The 13,827-nt window shown below is 45.1% G+C and overlaps 1 protein-coding gene across 5 annotated transcripts in view; it reads left to right on the top strand.

Moving 5' to 3' along the window:
- Positions 1-13,827, top strand: part of fbxl4 (F-box and leucine-rich repeat protein 4) — a 273,096-nt gene that overhangs the window by 234,790 nt on the left and 24,479 nt on the right. Inside the window, exon 8 of one of the 5 annotated variants that reach the window (XM_073057527.1) lies at positions 879-1,446. The exons of the other annotated variants lie outside the window; for them this stretch is intronic. Coding sequence (XP_072913628.1) covers positions 879-1,033 — 155 coding nt within the window. The 3' untranslated portion in view covers positions 1,034-1,446. Of the gene's footprint in view, positions 1-878; positions 1,447-13,827 lie in introns of those variants that run through there. 5 annotated transcript variants of the gene reach the window in all.

Below are 13,827 nucleotides of genomic sequence, written 5' to 3'. Positions count from 1 at the left end.
CATACCAGGCAGTGATGCAGCCAGTCAGTATGTTCTCAATTGTGCCACTGTAGAAAGTTCTTAGGATTTGGGGGCCCATACCAAGTTTCTTAAACTGTCTGAGGTGAAAGAGGTGCTTTGTGCTTTTTTCACCACACAGTTGGTATGTACAGACCACGTGAGATCCTCAGTGATGTGTATGCCAAGGAACTTAAAGCTGTTCACCCTCTCAACCCCAGATCCATTGATGTCAATTGGGATTAGCCTGTCTCCATTCCTCCTGTAGTCCACAACAGCTCCTTCCTTTTTGCAACATTGAGGGAGAGGTTGTTCTCTTGACACCACTTTGTCTCTATAATCTGCCTCGTTACTATTTGAGAGTAGGCCAATCAATGTTGTATCATTAGCAAATATAATGAGCAGATTGGGGTTGTGGGTGGTGTCACAGTCTTGGGTATACAGAAAGTAAAGGAGGGGGCTTAGGACACAGCCCTGCGTGGCTCCTGTGTTGAGGGTCAGAGGGACAGAGTTGAGGGAGCCTACTCTCACCACCTGCTGGCAATCTGACAGGAAGTCCAGGATCCAGCTACACAAGGCAGTGTGAAGGGCAAGGTCTCTGTGCTTCTTGTTGAGCTTGGAAGGAATGATGCTGTTGTTCAAGAACAACATTCTCACATAAGCATCTTTCTTCTCGAGATGTGCAAGGACATTGTGTACAGCTATGCCTATTGTGTCACCTGTCTATCGGTTGCGTCAGTATGCAAATTGTAGGGAGTCCAGTGTGAGTGGTAGCAAACTGCAGATATTATCCTTGAGTAGACCCTCAAAGCATTTGCTTATTATTGAGGTGAGTGCGACAGGATGCCAGTCGTTCAGACATGTTACCTTGGTCTTTTTAGGTACAGGAGCAATGGTGGATGTTTTGAAGCAGGAAGGCACGCTACACTGGGAGAGGGAGAGACTAAAAACGTCTGTAAGCACAGCTGCCAGTTGTGCCGCACACACTCTGAGTACCTCTATGTTTCCGGCTTCCAATTTTGCTAGCTTTTGGTAATTTCTTCCCACTTCTGCCTCCTCTCTTTTCCATTCCCTTTCTGTTTCCCATCACTCCTCTCCTCACCGGTCCATCTCCACCCTCCTCCTTCCCTTCCTTCCATGGTCCACAGTCTTCTCCTATTTGGTTTGTCCTTCTTCATTCCTTTATCCCATCCACCTATCACTTCATAGCTTCTTACTTTATCCCCCCATCCCATCCAGCTACCTTCCCCCTTCCCATCCAGCTACCTTCTCCCTCCCCATCCAGCTACCTTCTCCCTCCCCATCCAGCTACCTTCCCCCTCCCCATCCAGCTACCTTCCCCCTTCCCATCCAGCTACCTTCCCCCTCCCCATCCAGCTACCTTCCCCCATCCCATCCAGCTACCTTCCCCCTTCCCATCCAGCTACCTTCCCCTCATATGGTCTCAGCCACAGCTGCAAGTTGGTACCCTTGTATCCTTTCCCCTACCCCCCCCCCACCCCCACCATCTTATTCTGGCTTCTGCTCCCTTCCTTTCCAGTCCTGAAGAAGGGCCCTGGTCCAAAACATCGACTGCTCATTCCACATCATAGATGCTGCCTGACCTGCTGAGTTCTTCCAGCATTTTGTGTGTGTTGTTTTACAGTCTATGCAGCTTCTGTTGACAAAATAAAATAATTATTTCGCTGTTCATGAAGTCTCAAGCCTGGATAACTGGGGGTGAGGGGACAGAATAGAAGAGTTGAGTGGCCTACTTCTGCTCATGTACCCTTATTCTCCTGTCCTTTTATACACCAGTGTGTAGTGCAGAAGGTACAGTATCCCTGAGATCAGTTCCTTCTGAAGATACTGGCTTCTAGTTTAGCTGTTAGTTCCTTAAATGTAAATTATAGGACCTCATCCCTTTTCCTACCTTCAATATGTTTACTAAATTAGTTTTATTTGTCATATGTACATCAAAACCTAGAGTGAAACACAATGTTTTGTGTCAAATCAAATCAGCGAAGATTATGTTGTTGAGACTGCAAGTGTTGCCATGCTTCCAGCTTCAGCATAACATGCTCACAACTCACTAACCCTAACTGTACGTCTTTGGGATGTGGGCAGAAACCCACATGGTCATGGAGTCAATGTACAGACTCCTTACAGACCCCAGCAGGAATTGAACCCTGATCTTACTCCTGTGACTGTAAAGCATTGCACTAACCGCTATGTTACTGTGCTGTCAGTATAGCACAGATACATTGACAATACAGAACTGCACGAGATCTAGGGTTGTTCACGCTGCCCTCCAGAATACCATGCAGCTACAGCAATACATCCCTGACCCTATCTCCAGGGAGGTAACATACAATCTGGAAAATCATTTGCAATCTTAGTGAGGTCCACTCCCCTCACAGTTGAAACCACTATCACAGGAAGGAGGTGCAGGAGCATCAGAACTCAGGAAGAAGGTACAGGAACATCAAGGCTCAGGAAGGAGGTAGAGAAGTATCAGAACTCAGGAAGGAGGTACAGGAGCATCAGGAGTTCAGGAAGGAGGTACAGGAGCATCAGGAGTTCCAAATATTAGATATATTCCAAATAAGAAATTTTCAAAGGGAAGAAGGACACTACCATGGCTGACAAATGGAAGTCAGAGCCAAAGTAAAAACAAAAGTGAGGTCATACAAGGAAGCCAGAGCTAGTGGGAAGGTAGATGGTTGGGAAGTTTTTAAAAACTTAGAAGGAAGCTAAGAAACATACACAAAATGCTGGTGGAACGCAGCAGGCCAGGCAGCATCTATAGGGAGAAGCGCTGTCGACGTTTCGGGCCGAGCCCCTTCATCAGGACTAACTGAAAGGAAAGATAGTAAGAGATTTGAAAGTAGGAGGGGGAGGGGAAAATGCAAAATGATAGGAGAAGACCGGAGGGGGTGGGGTGAAGCTGAAAGCCAGAAAGGTGATTGGCAAAAGGGATACAGAGCTAGAGAAGGGAAAGGATCATGGGACGGGAAGCCTAGGGAGAAAGACAGGGGGAGATGGAGAACAGGCAGAGTGCTGGGCAGAGAGAGAAAGATAAAAAAGGGAAGGGGGAAAAAGAAACTAATTATATCAGGGATGGGGTAAGAAGGGGAGGAGGGGCATTAACGGAAGTTAGAGAAGTCAATGTTCATGCCATCAGGTTGGAGGCTACCCAGCCAGTATATAAGGTGTTGTTCCTCCAACCTGAGTGTGGCTTCATCTTGACAGTAGAGGAGGCCATGGATAGACATATCAATGGGAATAGGACGTGGAATTAAAATGTGTGGCCACTGGGAGATCCTGCTTTCTCTGGCGGACAGAGCGTAGGTGTTCAGCGAAACGGTCTCCCAGTCTGCATCGGGTCTCACCAATATAACCATATAACAATCACAGCACGGAAACAGGCCATTCCAGCCCTCCTAGTCCGTGCCAAACTCTTAATCTCACCTAGTCCCACCTACCCGCACTCAGCCCATAACCCTCCACTCCTTTCCTGTCCATATACCTATCCAATTTTACCTTAAATGATACAACTGAACTGGCCTCTACTACTTCTACAGGAAGCTCATTCCACACAGCTATCACTCTCTGAGTAAAGAAATACCCCCTCGTGTTTCCCTTAAACTTTTGCCCCCTAACTTTTGTCCTGTCTGACAAACCTACTGCAATTCTTTGAGGAAGTTACAAGCAGGATAGATAAAGGAGATACAGTAGTCGTGGTATACATGATTTTCAGAAGGCCTTTGACAACGTACCGCACATGAGGCTGCTTAGCAAGATAAGAGCCCATGGAATTGCAGGGAAGTTACTAGTGTAGGTGGAGCTTTGGCTGGTCAGCAAAAAACAGAGAGTGGGAATAAAGGGATCCTATTCTGGTTGGTTGCTGGTTACCAGTGGAGTTCCACAGGAGTCAGTGTGGGGACCACTGCTTTTTACGATGTATGTCAATGATTTGGACTATGGGATTAAATGGATTTGTGGCTAAATTTACCAATGATACAAAGATAGGTGGAGGTGTGGGTAGTGTTGAGGAAACAGAGAGCCTGTAGGGAGACTTTGATAGTTTAGGGGAATGGGCAAAGAAGTGGCAAATGAAATACAATGTTGGAAAGTGTATGGTCATACACTTTGGTGGAAGAAATAAAAGGACAGACTATTATTTAAATGGGGAGAGAATTCAAAATGCAGAGATGTATAGGGACTTGGGAGTCCTTGTGCAAGATACCCTAAAGGTTAACCTCTAGGTTGAATCGGTGATGAAGAAAGCAAATGCAGTGTTGGTATTCATTTCTAGAGGTGTAGAATATAAGAGCAGGGATGTGATATTGAAGCTCTATAAGGCACTCATGAGACCACACTTGGAGTATTTTGTGCAGTTTTGGGTTTCTTATTTTAGAAAGGATTATACTGACATTGGAGAAGGTTCAGAGAAGATTCACGAGAATCATTCCTGGAATGAAAGGGTTACCATATGAGGACCATCTGGCAGCTCTTGGGCTGTATTCTTTGGAGTTTAGGAGAATGAGGGGGGATCTCATCGAAACATTCAGAATGTTAAAGGCCTGAACAGATTAGATATGGCAAAATTATTTCCCAAGGTAGGGGATTCTAGGACAAGAGGGCACAATTTCAGGAATGAAGGACGTTGTTTTGGAACTGAGATGCGAAGAAATTACTTTAGCCAGAGGGTGGTAAATCTGTGGAATTTGTTGCCACGAGCGGCTGTGGAGGCCAAGTCATTGGGTGTATTTAAGGCAGAGATAGATAGGTTGTTGATTAGCCAGGGCATCAAAGGGTATCAAGTCAAGTTTAGTCAAGTCAACTTTTATTGTCATTTCAACTATAACTGCTGGTACAGTGCATAGTAAAAATGAGACAATGTTTTTCAGGACCATGGTTTACATGACACAGTACAAAAACTAGACTGAACTACATAATAAAAAAAAAACACAGAGAAAGCTATACTAGACTACAGACCTAGACTGGACTGCATAACGTGCACAAAAACAGTACCGGCATTACAATAAATAATAAACAGGACAATAGGGCAAGGTGTCAGTCCAGGCTTCGGGTATTGAGGAGTCTGATAGCTTGGGGGAAGAAACTGTTATATAGTCTGGTCGTAAGAGCCCGAATGCTTCGGAGCCTTTTCCCAGACGGCAGGAGGGAGAAGAGATTGTATGAGGGGTGCATGGAGTCCTTCATAATGCTGTTTCCTTTGCTGATGCAGCGTGTAGTGTAAATGTCCGTGATGGCGGGAAGAGAGACCCCGATGATCTTCTCAGCTGACTTCACTATCCGCTGCAGGGTCTTGCGATCCGAGATGGTGCAATTTCCGAACCAGGCAGTGATGCAGTTGCTCAGGATGCTCTCAATACAACCCCTGTAGAATGTGATGAGGATGGGGGGTGGGAGATGGACTTTCCTCAGCCTTTGCAAAAAGTAGAGACGCTGCTTTGGAGCTGGACACTTTGCTATGGAGCTGGTGTTGAGGGATGAGGGACCGGGTGAGATTCTCCATCAGGTGAACACAAAGAAATTTGGTGCTCTTTACAATCTCTACCGAGGAGCCGTCGATGTTCAGCGGGGAGTGGTTGCTCCGTGCCCTCCTGAAGTCAACAACCATCTCTTTTGTTTTGTTCACATTAAGAGACAGGTTGTTGGCTCTGCACCAGTCTGTTAGCCGCTGCACCTCCTCTCTGTAAGCTGACTCCTCGTTCTTGCTGATGAGACCCACCACGGTCGTGTCATCGGCGAACTTGATGATATGGTTCGAGCTGTGTGTTGCAGCATAGTCGTGGGTCAGCAGAGTGAACAGCAGTGCACTGAGCACACGACCCTGGGGAGCCCCCGTGCTCAGTGTGATGGTGTTGGAGATGCTGCTCCCGATCCGGACTGACTGAGATCTCCCAGTCAGGAAGTCTATGATCCAGTTGCAGAGGGAGGTGTTCAGGCCCAATAGGCTCAGCTTTCCAATCAGTTTCTGAGGGTTGATTGTGGTGAATGCTGAACTAAAGTCTATGAACAGCATCCAAACGTATGTGTCTTTTTTGTCCAGGTGGGTTAGGGCCAGGTGGAGGGTGTGGCAATGGCATCATCTGTTGAGCAGTTGGGATGGTACGCAAACTGCAGGGGGTCCAGTGAGGGGGGCGGCAGGGTCTTGATATGCCTCATGACGAGCCTCTCGAAACACTTCATGATGATGGATGTAAGTGCAACGGGATAGTAGTCATTTAGGCAGGACGCTGAAGACTTCTTCGGCATGGGGATGATGGTGGTGGCCTTGGTGGGTATGGGATGAAAGCGGGGGAGTGGGGATGACTGGAAGAATTGGATCAGCCCATGATTGAATGGCGGAGCAGACTCAATGGGCCGAATGTCCTACTTCTGCTTCTATCTCTTATGGTCTTATGGTCTACACAAACATCAGGAGTTCAGGAAAGATGTGCAGGAGCATCAAGTCTCAGGAAGGAGGTACAGGAGCACCAGGAGTTCAGGAAGGAGGTACAGGAGCACCAGGACTAAATTGCCAGACTAGGCAACAGCTTCTTCCCTCAGGTTGCGAGACTAAAGTGAATACCCTGCCATTACTGAGGTCTGATCACTCAGGAAGTGAAATTTTTACTTTACTGTTTACTGTGCTGCTGACTTCTCATGCATTTTGAATTATACTTTGGTTTATATGCTACATACCATATTTGTTTTGTTGGTGCACTGTGGTCTGGAGAATGTTGTTGCAGTTGTTTGTATGTACATATGTGCAGTCAGATGACAAAAAAACATTGAACTTAGACTGTAGCTCCGTCAGACTTTGTCCTCCAGTCTTATGGGCAGAGGTGATGAATGTGGCTATGCCAGCTCTCTCCTCACCTTATCTGACTATATCTGTTTGAGAAGAAGATGGTCAATAATCGTCTTCTGTTCCTACTATTGTTGCTAGTCACCTATTACTTTTCGACTGTTGTCCTTTATTTGCAGTGTGATGATGTTGCTGAATCAGGGATCCATGATTTCCTTATTGTTACTGATGCTCCACAATGAAAACTGCCATCCCAGCTTTAAATTTACAAGGATATTGCTAAGTCTGGAGGACCTGAATCATAAGAAAAAATTGAATAGTTTAGGACTATTGAGGAATTCTATTGAAGAATGGGAAAGGCGTAGTAACACTTATAGGGGTGTATTATAGACCACCTAATGGGGAGCGAGAATTGGAGGAACAAATTTGCAAGGAGATAGCAGATATTTGTAGAAAGCACAAGGCTGTGATTGTGGGAGATTTTAATTTTCCACACATAGACTGGGAAGCCCATACTGTAAAAAGGATGGATGGTTTGGAGTTTGTAAAATGTGTGCAGGATAGTTTTTTGCAGCAAAACATTTAGGTACCAACTAGAGAAGGGGCAGTGTTGGATCTTCTGTTAGGGAATGAAATAGGTCAGGTGATGGAGGTATGTTTTGGGGAGCACTTCGGGTCCAGTGATCACAATGCCATTAATTTCAATATAATTATGGAGAAGGATAGGACTGGACCCAGTGTTGAGATTTTTGATTGGAGAAAGGCTAACTTTGAAGCGATGTGAAAGGATTTAGAAGGAGTGGATTGGGACAATTTTTTTATAGGAAGGATGTAATAGAGAAATGGAGGTCATTGAAAGGTGAAATTTTGAGGGCACAAAATCTTTATGTCCCTGTTAGGTTGAAAGAAAAGGTTAAAAGTTTGAGGGAGCCATGGTTTTCAAGGGATATTGGAAACTTGGTTAGGAAAAAGAGAGATATCTACAATAAATATAGGCAGCATGGAGTAAATGAGGTGCTCGAGGAATATAAAGAATGTAAAAAGAATCTTAAGAGAAATTAGAAAAGCTAAAAGAAGATACGAGGTTGCTTTGGCAAGTAAGGTGAAAATAAATCCGAAGGGTTTCTACAGTTATATTAATAGCAAAAGGATAGTGAGGGATAAAATTGGCCCCTTAGAGAATCAGAGTGGACAGCTATGTGTGGAGCCGAAAGAAATGGGGGAGATTTCGAACAATTTCTTTTCTTCGGTATTCACTAAGGAGAGGATATTGAATTGTGTAAGGTAAGGGAAACAAGTAGGGAAGTTATGGAAACTATGATGATTAAAGAGGAGGAAATACTGGCGCTTTTAAGGAATATAAAAGTGGATAAATCTCCGGGCCCTGACAGGATTTCCCTAAGACCTTGAGGGAGTTTAGTGTAGAAATAGCAGGGGCTCTGACAGAAATATTTCTAATGTCATTGGAAACGGGGATGGTGTCGGAGGATTGGCGTATTGCTCGTGTTTCCATTGTTTAAAAAGGGTTCTAAGAGTAAACCTAGCAATTATAGGCCTGTCAGTTTGATGTCAGTGGTGGGTAAATTAATGGAAAGTATTCTTAGAGATGGTATATATAATTATCTGGATAGACAGGGTCTGATTAGGAACAGTCAACATGGATTTGTGCGTGGAAGGTCATGTTTGAAAAATCTTACTGAATTTTTTGAAGAGGTTACGAGGAAAGTTGACGAGGGTAAAGCAGTGGTTGTTATAAATATTCAGATTCAGTTTATTGTCATTGAGAAACCACAAATGCAATGCAGTTAAGAAATGAGACAACGTTCCTCTAGAATGATATCACAAAAGCACATGACAAAACAGACTACACCAGAAAATCCACATAACGTTTGGCAATCCCCAATCCAGAGTCCGGAGAGGCTGCTGCGTATTATTATCGCACTACCATCTTAGGGCGTTCCCCGGAAAAGAGCTCCAATCCCACCAGACAAAACAAGACCAAAAACTAAAGCTATAAGACCTGCACAAAACCACATAGTTACAACATATAGTTACAACAGTGCAAACAATAGCATAATTGATTAAAAAAACAGACCATGGGCACAGTCAAAATAGTCCAAAAATGTTAAAAGACTATAAGTTCAAAAGAAACCACCACACAGTTTCCACAAGTCCTCAGGGTCCCGATTGACTCGTCATCCCACGCAGACAGCAGAAGGGAATACCCCCGCTATGGACTTCCACGGCGCAGCCCACAGACACAGCACACAATGAAAGCTCCGTTGAACCCAGCCTCGCAGACACAGCACACACTGAAAGCACTCCAACCGCAGCAGACTCCGAGTCTGTAAAACCTCCGAGCCTCCAACCATCCCCTCCGGCACAGCTTCTCCGAGCACCATACTCTGCTGAGTGTATTAAGACGCCCCTGCCAACGGCCATCGGCAACGCGACCCAGAGGACTGGGGGCCTGTTCTTCCCAGCAGAGACCCAGACCGCACAGCAGCAGCAGCAACGTAGAAGGTCTTCCTGGAGATTTCCAGATGTTCCTCCATGCTCCCACATCTGTTTTTCATCCGATTATGATTGCGCACGGCACCCCGCTTCACAAATAACAGATAATCAGCTCTGGAGTGGCTGCTGGAAGCTCCATCGCGCCGCCATCTTGGACATGACTTCAGTAAGGCCTTTGACAAGGTTCCGCACAGAAGGTTAGTTAGGAAGTTTCAGTAGTTTGGTATTAATATTGAAGTAGTAAAATGGATTCAACAGTGGCTGGATGGGAGATGCCAGAGAGTAGTGGTGGATAACTGTTTATCAGGTTGGAGGCCAGTGACTAGTGGTGTGCCTCAGGGACCTGTACTGGGTCCAATGTTGTTTGTCATATACATTAATGATCTGGGTGATGTGGTAAATTGGATTAGTAAGTATGCAGATGATACTAAGATAGGTGGCATTGTGGATAATGAAGTAGGTTTTCAAAGTTTGCAGAGAGATTTAGGCCAGTTAGAAGAGTGGGCTGAACGATGGCAGATTGAGTTTAATGCTGATAAGTGTGAGGTGCTACATTTTGGTAGGAATAATCCAAATAGGACATACATGGTAAATGGTAGGGCATTGAAGAATGCAGTAGAACAGAGTGATCTAGGAATAATGTGCATATTTCTCTGAAGGTAGAATCTCATGTGGATAGGGTGGTGAAGAAAGCTTTTGGTATGTTGGCCTTTATAAGTCAGAGCATTGAGTATAGGAGTTGGGATGTAATGTTAAAATTGTACAAGGCATTGGTAAGGCCGAATTTGGAGTATTGTGTACAGTTCTGGTCACCGAATTATAGGAAAGATGTTAACAAAATAGAGAGAGTACAGAGAAGATTTACTAGAATGTTACCTGGGTTTCAGCACCTAAGTGACAGGGAAAGGTTGAACAAGTTAGGTCTTTATTCTTTGGAGCGTAGAAGGTTGAGGGGGGACTTGATAGAGGTATTTAAAATTATGGGGGGACAGATAGAGTTGACATGGATAGGCTTCTTCCATTGAGAGTAGGGGAGATGCAAACAAGAGGACATGAGTTGCGAGTTAGGGGGCAAAAGTTTAAGGGTAACACGAGGGGGAATTTCTTTACTCAGAGAGTGGTAGCTATGTGGAACGAGCTTCCAGTAGAAGTGGTAGAGGCAGGTTCGGTATTGTCATTTAAAGTAAAATTGGATAGGTATATGGACAGGAAAGGAATGGAGGGTTATGGGCTGAGTGCGGATCAGTGGGACTAGGTGAGAGTAAGCGTTCGGCACGGACTAGAAGGGCCGAGATGGCCTGTTTCCGTGCTGTAATTGTTATATGGTTATAAGTTCTTTCCTAATAACATCATATTTACCTTTACTCCAATTAAATGTTTACCCAAATTGTCTGCTCCTATCCCTCCCCAGCAGTATGGTGAAGGAGATAGATTTGTGGTCACTACCTCCAAAATGTTCTCCCACCGAGATCTGACACCTGAACAGGTTCATTTCCCAATACCAGATAAAGTACAGCCTCTCCTCCAGTTGGCTTATCTACAGATTGTGTCAGAAAATTTTCCTGAACACACCTAACAAACTCCACTTCATTTTAACCCCTTGCACAAAGGAGATGTCAGTCAATGTTAGTAAGGTAAAATCTCCCATCACAACAATCCCATTGTTCTTGCAGCGTAGGTTCACAAGGTTAATTCCAGGGATGGAAGGACTGTCATATGTTGAAAGATTGGAGCAACTGGGCTTGTATACACTGGAATTTAGAAGGATGAGAGGGGATGTGATTGAAACATATAAGAGTATTAAGGGATTGGACACGCTAGAGGTAGGAAATATGTTCCTGATGTTGGGGTGTCCAGAACCAGAGGCCACAGTTTAAGAATAAGGGATAGGCCATTTAGAATGGATTTGAGGAAAAACTTTTTCATCCAGAGAGTTGTGGATCTGTGGAATGCTCTGCATCAGAAGGCAGTGGAGTCCAATTCTCTGGATGTTTTCAAGAAAGAGTTAGATAGAACTCTTAAAGATAGAGGAGTCAAGGGATATGGGGAGAAGGCAGGAACGGGGTACTGATTGTGGATGATCAGCCATGATCACAGTGAATGGTGGTGCTGGCTCGGTGCCGAATGGCCTACTCCTGCACGTATTGTCTATTGTTCCAGGATCAGCCTCTCTATCTGCTCCTTGATATCCCTGTTACTATTGTGGGGGGAGTGTCTATAAAAAGCACCCAGTAGAGTTCTGGTTGGAGATGGTGAAAGTTTCAGAGAATTATGTGCTGGACACTGAGACTGGTGATGAAGACAAGAGGAACCCTATCCCTGTTAGGGTGGTGGGAGGATAGGGTAAGAGCAGACATGCATGAAATGGAAGAGATGCAGTTGAGGGCAGTGTTGATGTTGGAGAAGGGAAGCCACTTTCTTTGAAAGAGGAGGACTCTCCTTCATTCTAGAATGAAAAGCCTTATTCTGAGAGCAGCTGTGGCAGAGTCAGAGGAATTGAGAGAAGGTAATAGCGTTTTTGAAAGTAACAGGATGGAAAGAGGTGTAGTCCGGGTAGCTGTGAGAGTCCGTGGGTTTATAATTGACATCAGTGAATAAGCTGTCTCTGGAGACAGAAGACAGTGAAATTGAGAAAGGGGAGGGAGGTGTCGGAAATGGACCAGATAAATTTGAGGACAGGGTGGAAGTTGGAGGCAAAGTGGATGAAGTTGTCGAGTTCAGCACAGGAGCAGGAAGCAGCACCAATGCAGTCATTGATGTAGCATAGGAAAAGTGTGGGACTGTCATCAGTGTAGGCTTTGAACATAGACGGTTCCACGTAGCCGACAAACAGGTAGACATAACTGGTACACATGAGAGTGACCATGGCTACCCTTTTTGTTTGAAGGATGTGAGAGAAGCAAAGGAGAAATTATTTAGAGTGAGGGCAAGTTCCACTAAGCAGACGAGAGTGGTGGTGGAGGGGAACTGGTTAGGGTTGGTGTTAAGAAATAAACAGAGAACTTTGAGGGCTTCCTGGTGGGGTTGGAGGTGTAGAGGGACTAGACTAGATATCCATAGTAAAAATTAGTATGATGGGGGCCAGGGACCATGAAATCAGTGAAAAGATCCAGAGTGTGTGAAGGGTCATAGAACATAGAATAGTACAGCACATTACAGGCCCTTCGGCCCACAATGTTGTGCCGTCCTTCAAACCCTGCCTCCCATATAACCCCCCACCTTAAATTCCTCCATATACCTGTTTAGTAGTCTCTTAAGCTTCACTAGTGTATCTGCCTCCACCACTGACTCAGGCAGTGCATTCCACGCACCAACCACTCTCTGAGTGCAAAACCTTCCTCTAATATCCCCCTTGAACTTCCCTTCCCTTACCTTAAAGCCATGTCCTCTGGTACTGAGCAGTGGTGCCCTGGGGAAGAGGCGCTGGCTGTCCACTCTGTCTATTCCTCTTAATATCTTGTACACCTCTATCATGTCTCCTCTCACCCTCCTTCTCTCCAAAGAGTAAAGCCCTAGCTCCCTTAATCTCTAATCATAATCCATACTCTCTAAACCAGGCAGCATCCTGATAAATCTCCTCTGTACCCTTTCCAATGCTTCCACATCCTTCCTATAGTGAGGCGACCAGGACTGGACACAGTACTCTAAGTGTGGCCTAACTATAGAGTTTAATACAGCTGCATCATTACATCGCAACTCTTAAACTCTATCCCTTGACTTATGAAAGCTAACACCCCATAAGCTTTCTTAACTACCCTATCTACCTGTGCCTTCTGCAGACAAGCCAATTCTGAATCCACCTGGCCAAACTTCCCTGGATCCCATGCCTTCTAACTTTCTGAATAAGCCTACCGTGTGGAACCTTGTCAAATGCCTTACTAAAATCCATGTAGATCACATCCACTGCACTACCCTCATCTATATGCCTGGTCACCTCCTCAAAGAACTCTTATCAGGCTTGTTAGGCACAATCTGCCCTTCACAAAGCCATGCTGACTGTCCCTGATCAGACCATGATTCTCTAAATGCCCATAGATCCTATCTCAAAGAATCTTTTCCAACAGCTTTCCCACCACAGACGTAAGGCTCACTGGTCTATAATTACCTGGACTATCTCTACTACCTTTTTTGAACAAGGGGACAACATTTGCCTCCCTCCAATTCTCCGGTACCATTCCCGTGGACAACGAGGACATAAAGATCCTAGCCAAAGGCTCAGCAATCTCTTCCCTTGCCTCGTGGAGCAGCCTGGGGAATATTCCATCAGGCCCTGGGGACTTATGCATCCTAATATATTTTAACAACTCCAACACCTCCTCTCCCTTAATATCAACATGCTCCAGAACATCAACCTCACTCATATTGTCCTCATCGTCATCAAGTTCCCTCTCAGTGGTAAATACCGAAGTATTCATTGAGTACCTCGCTCACTTCCACAGCCTCCAGGCACATCTTCCCACTTTTATCTCAAATCGGTCCTACCTTCACTCCTGTCATCCTTTTGTTCTTCACAT

Source organism: Hemitrygon akajei, chromosome 9 (genome assembly GCF_048418815.1).
Source record: "Hemitrygon akajei chromosome 9, sHemAka1.3, whole genome shotgun sequence".
Taxonomy (NCBI): Eukaryota; Metazoa; Chordata; class Chondrichthyes; order Myliobatiformes; family Dasyatidae; genus Hemitrygon; species Hemitrygon akajei.
The sequence above is the reverse complement of the archived record's forward strand: the minus strand, read 5'-3'. Positions and strand labels throughout refer to the sequence as shown.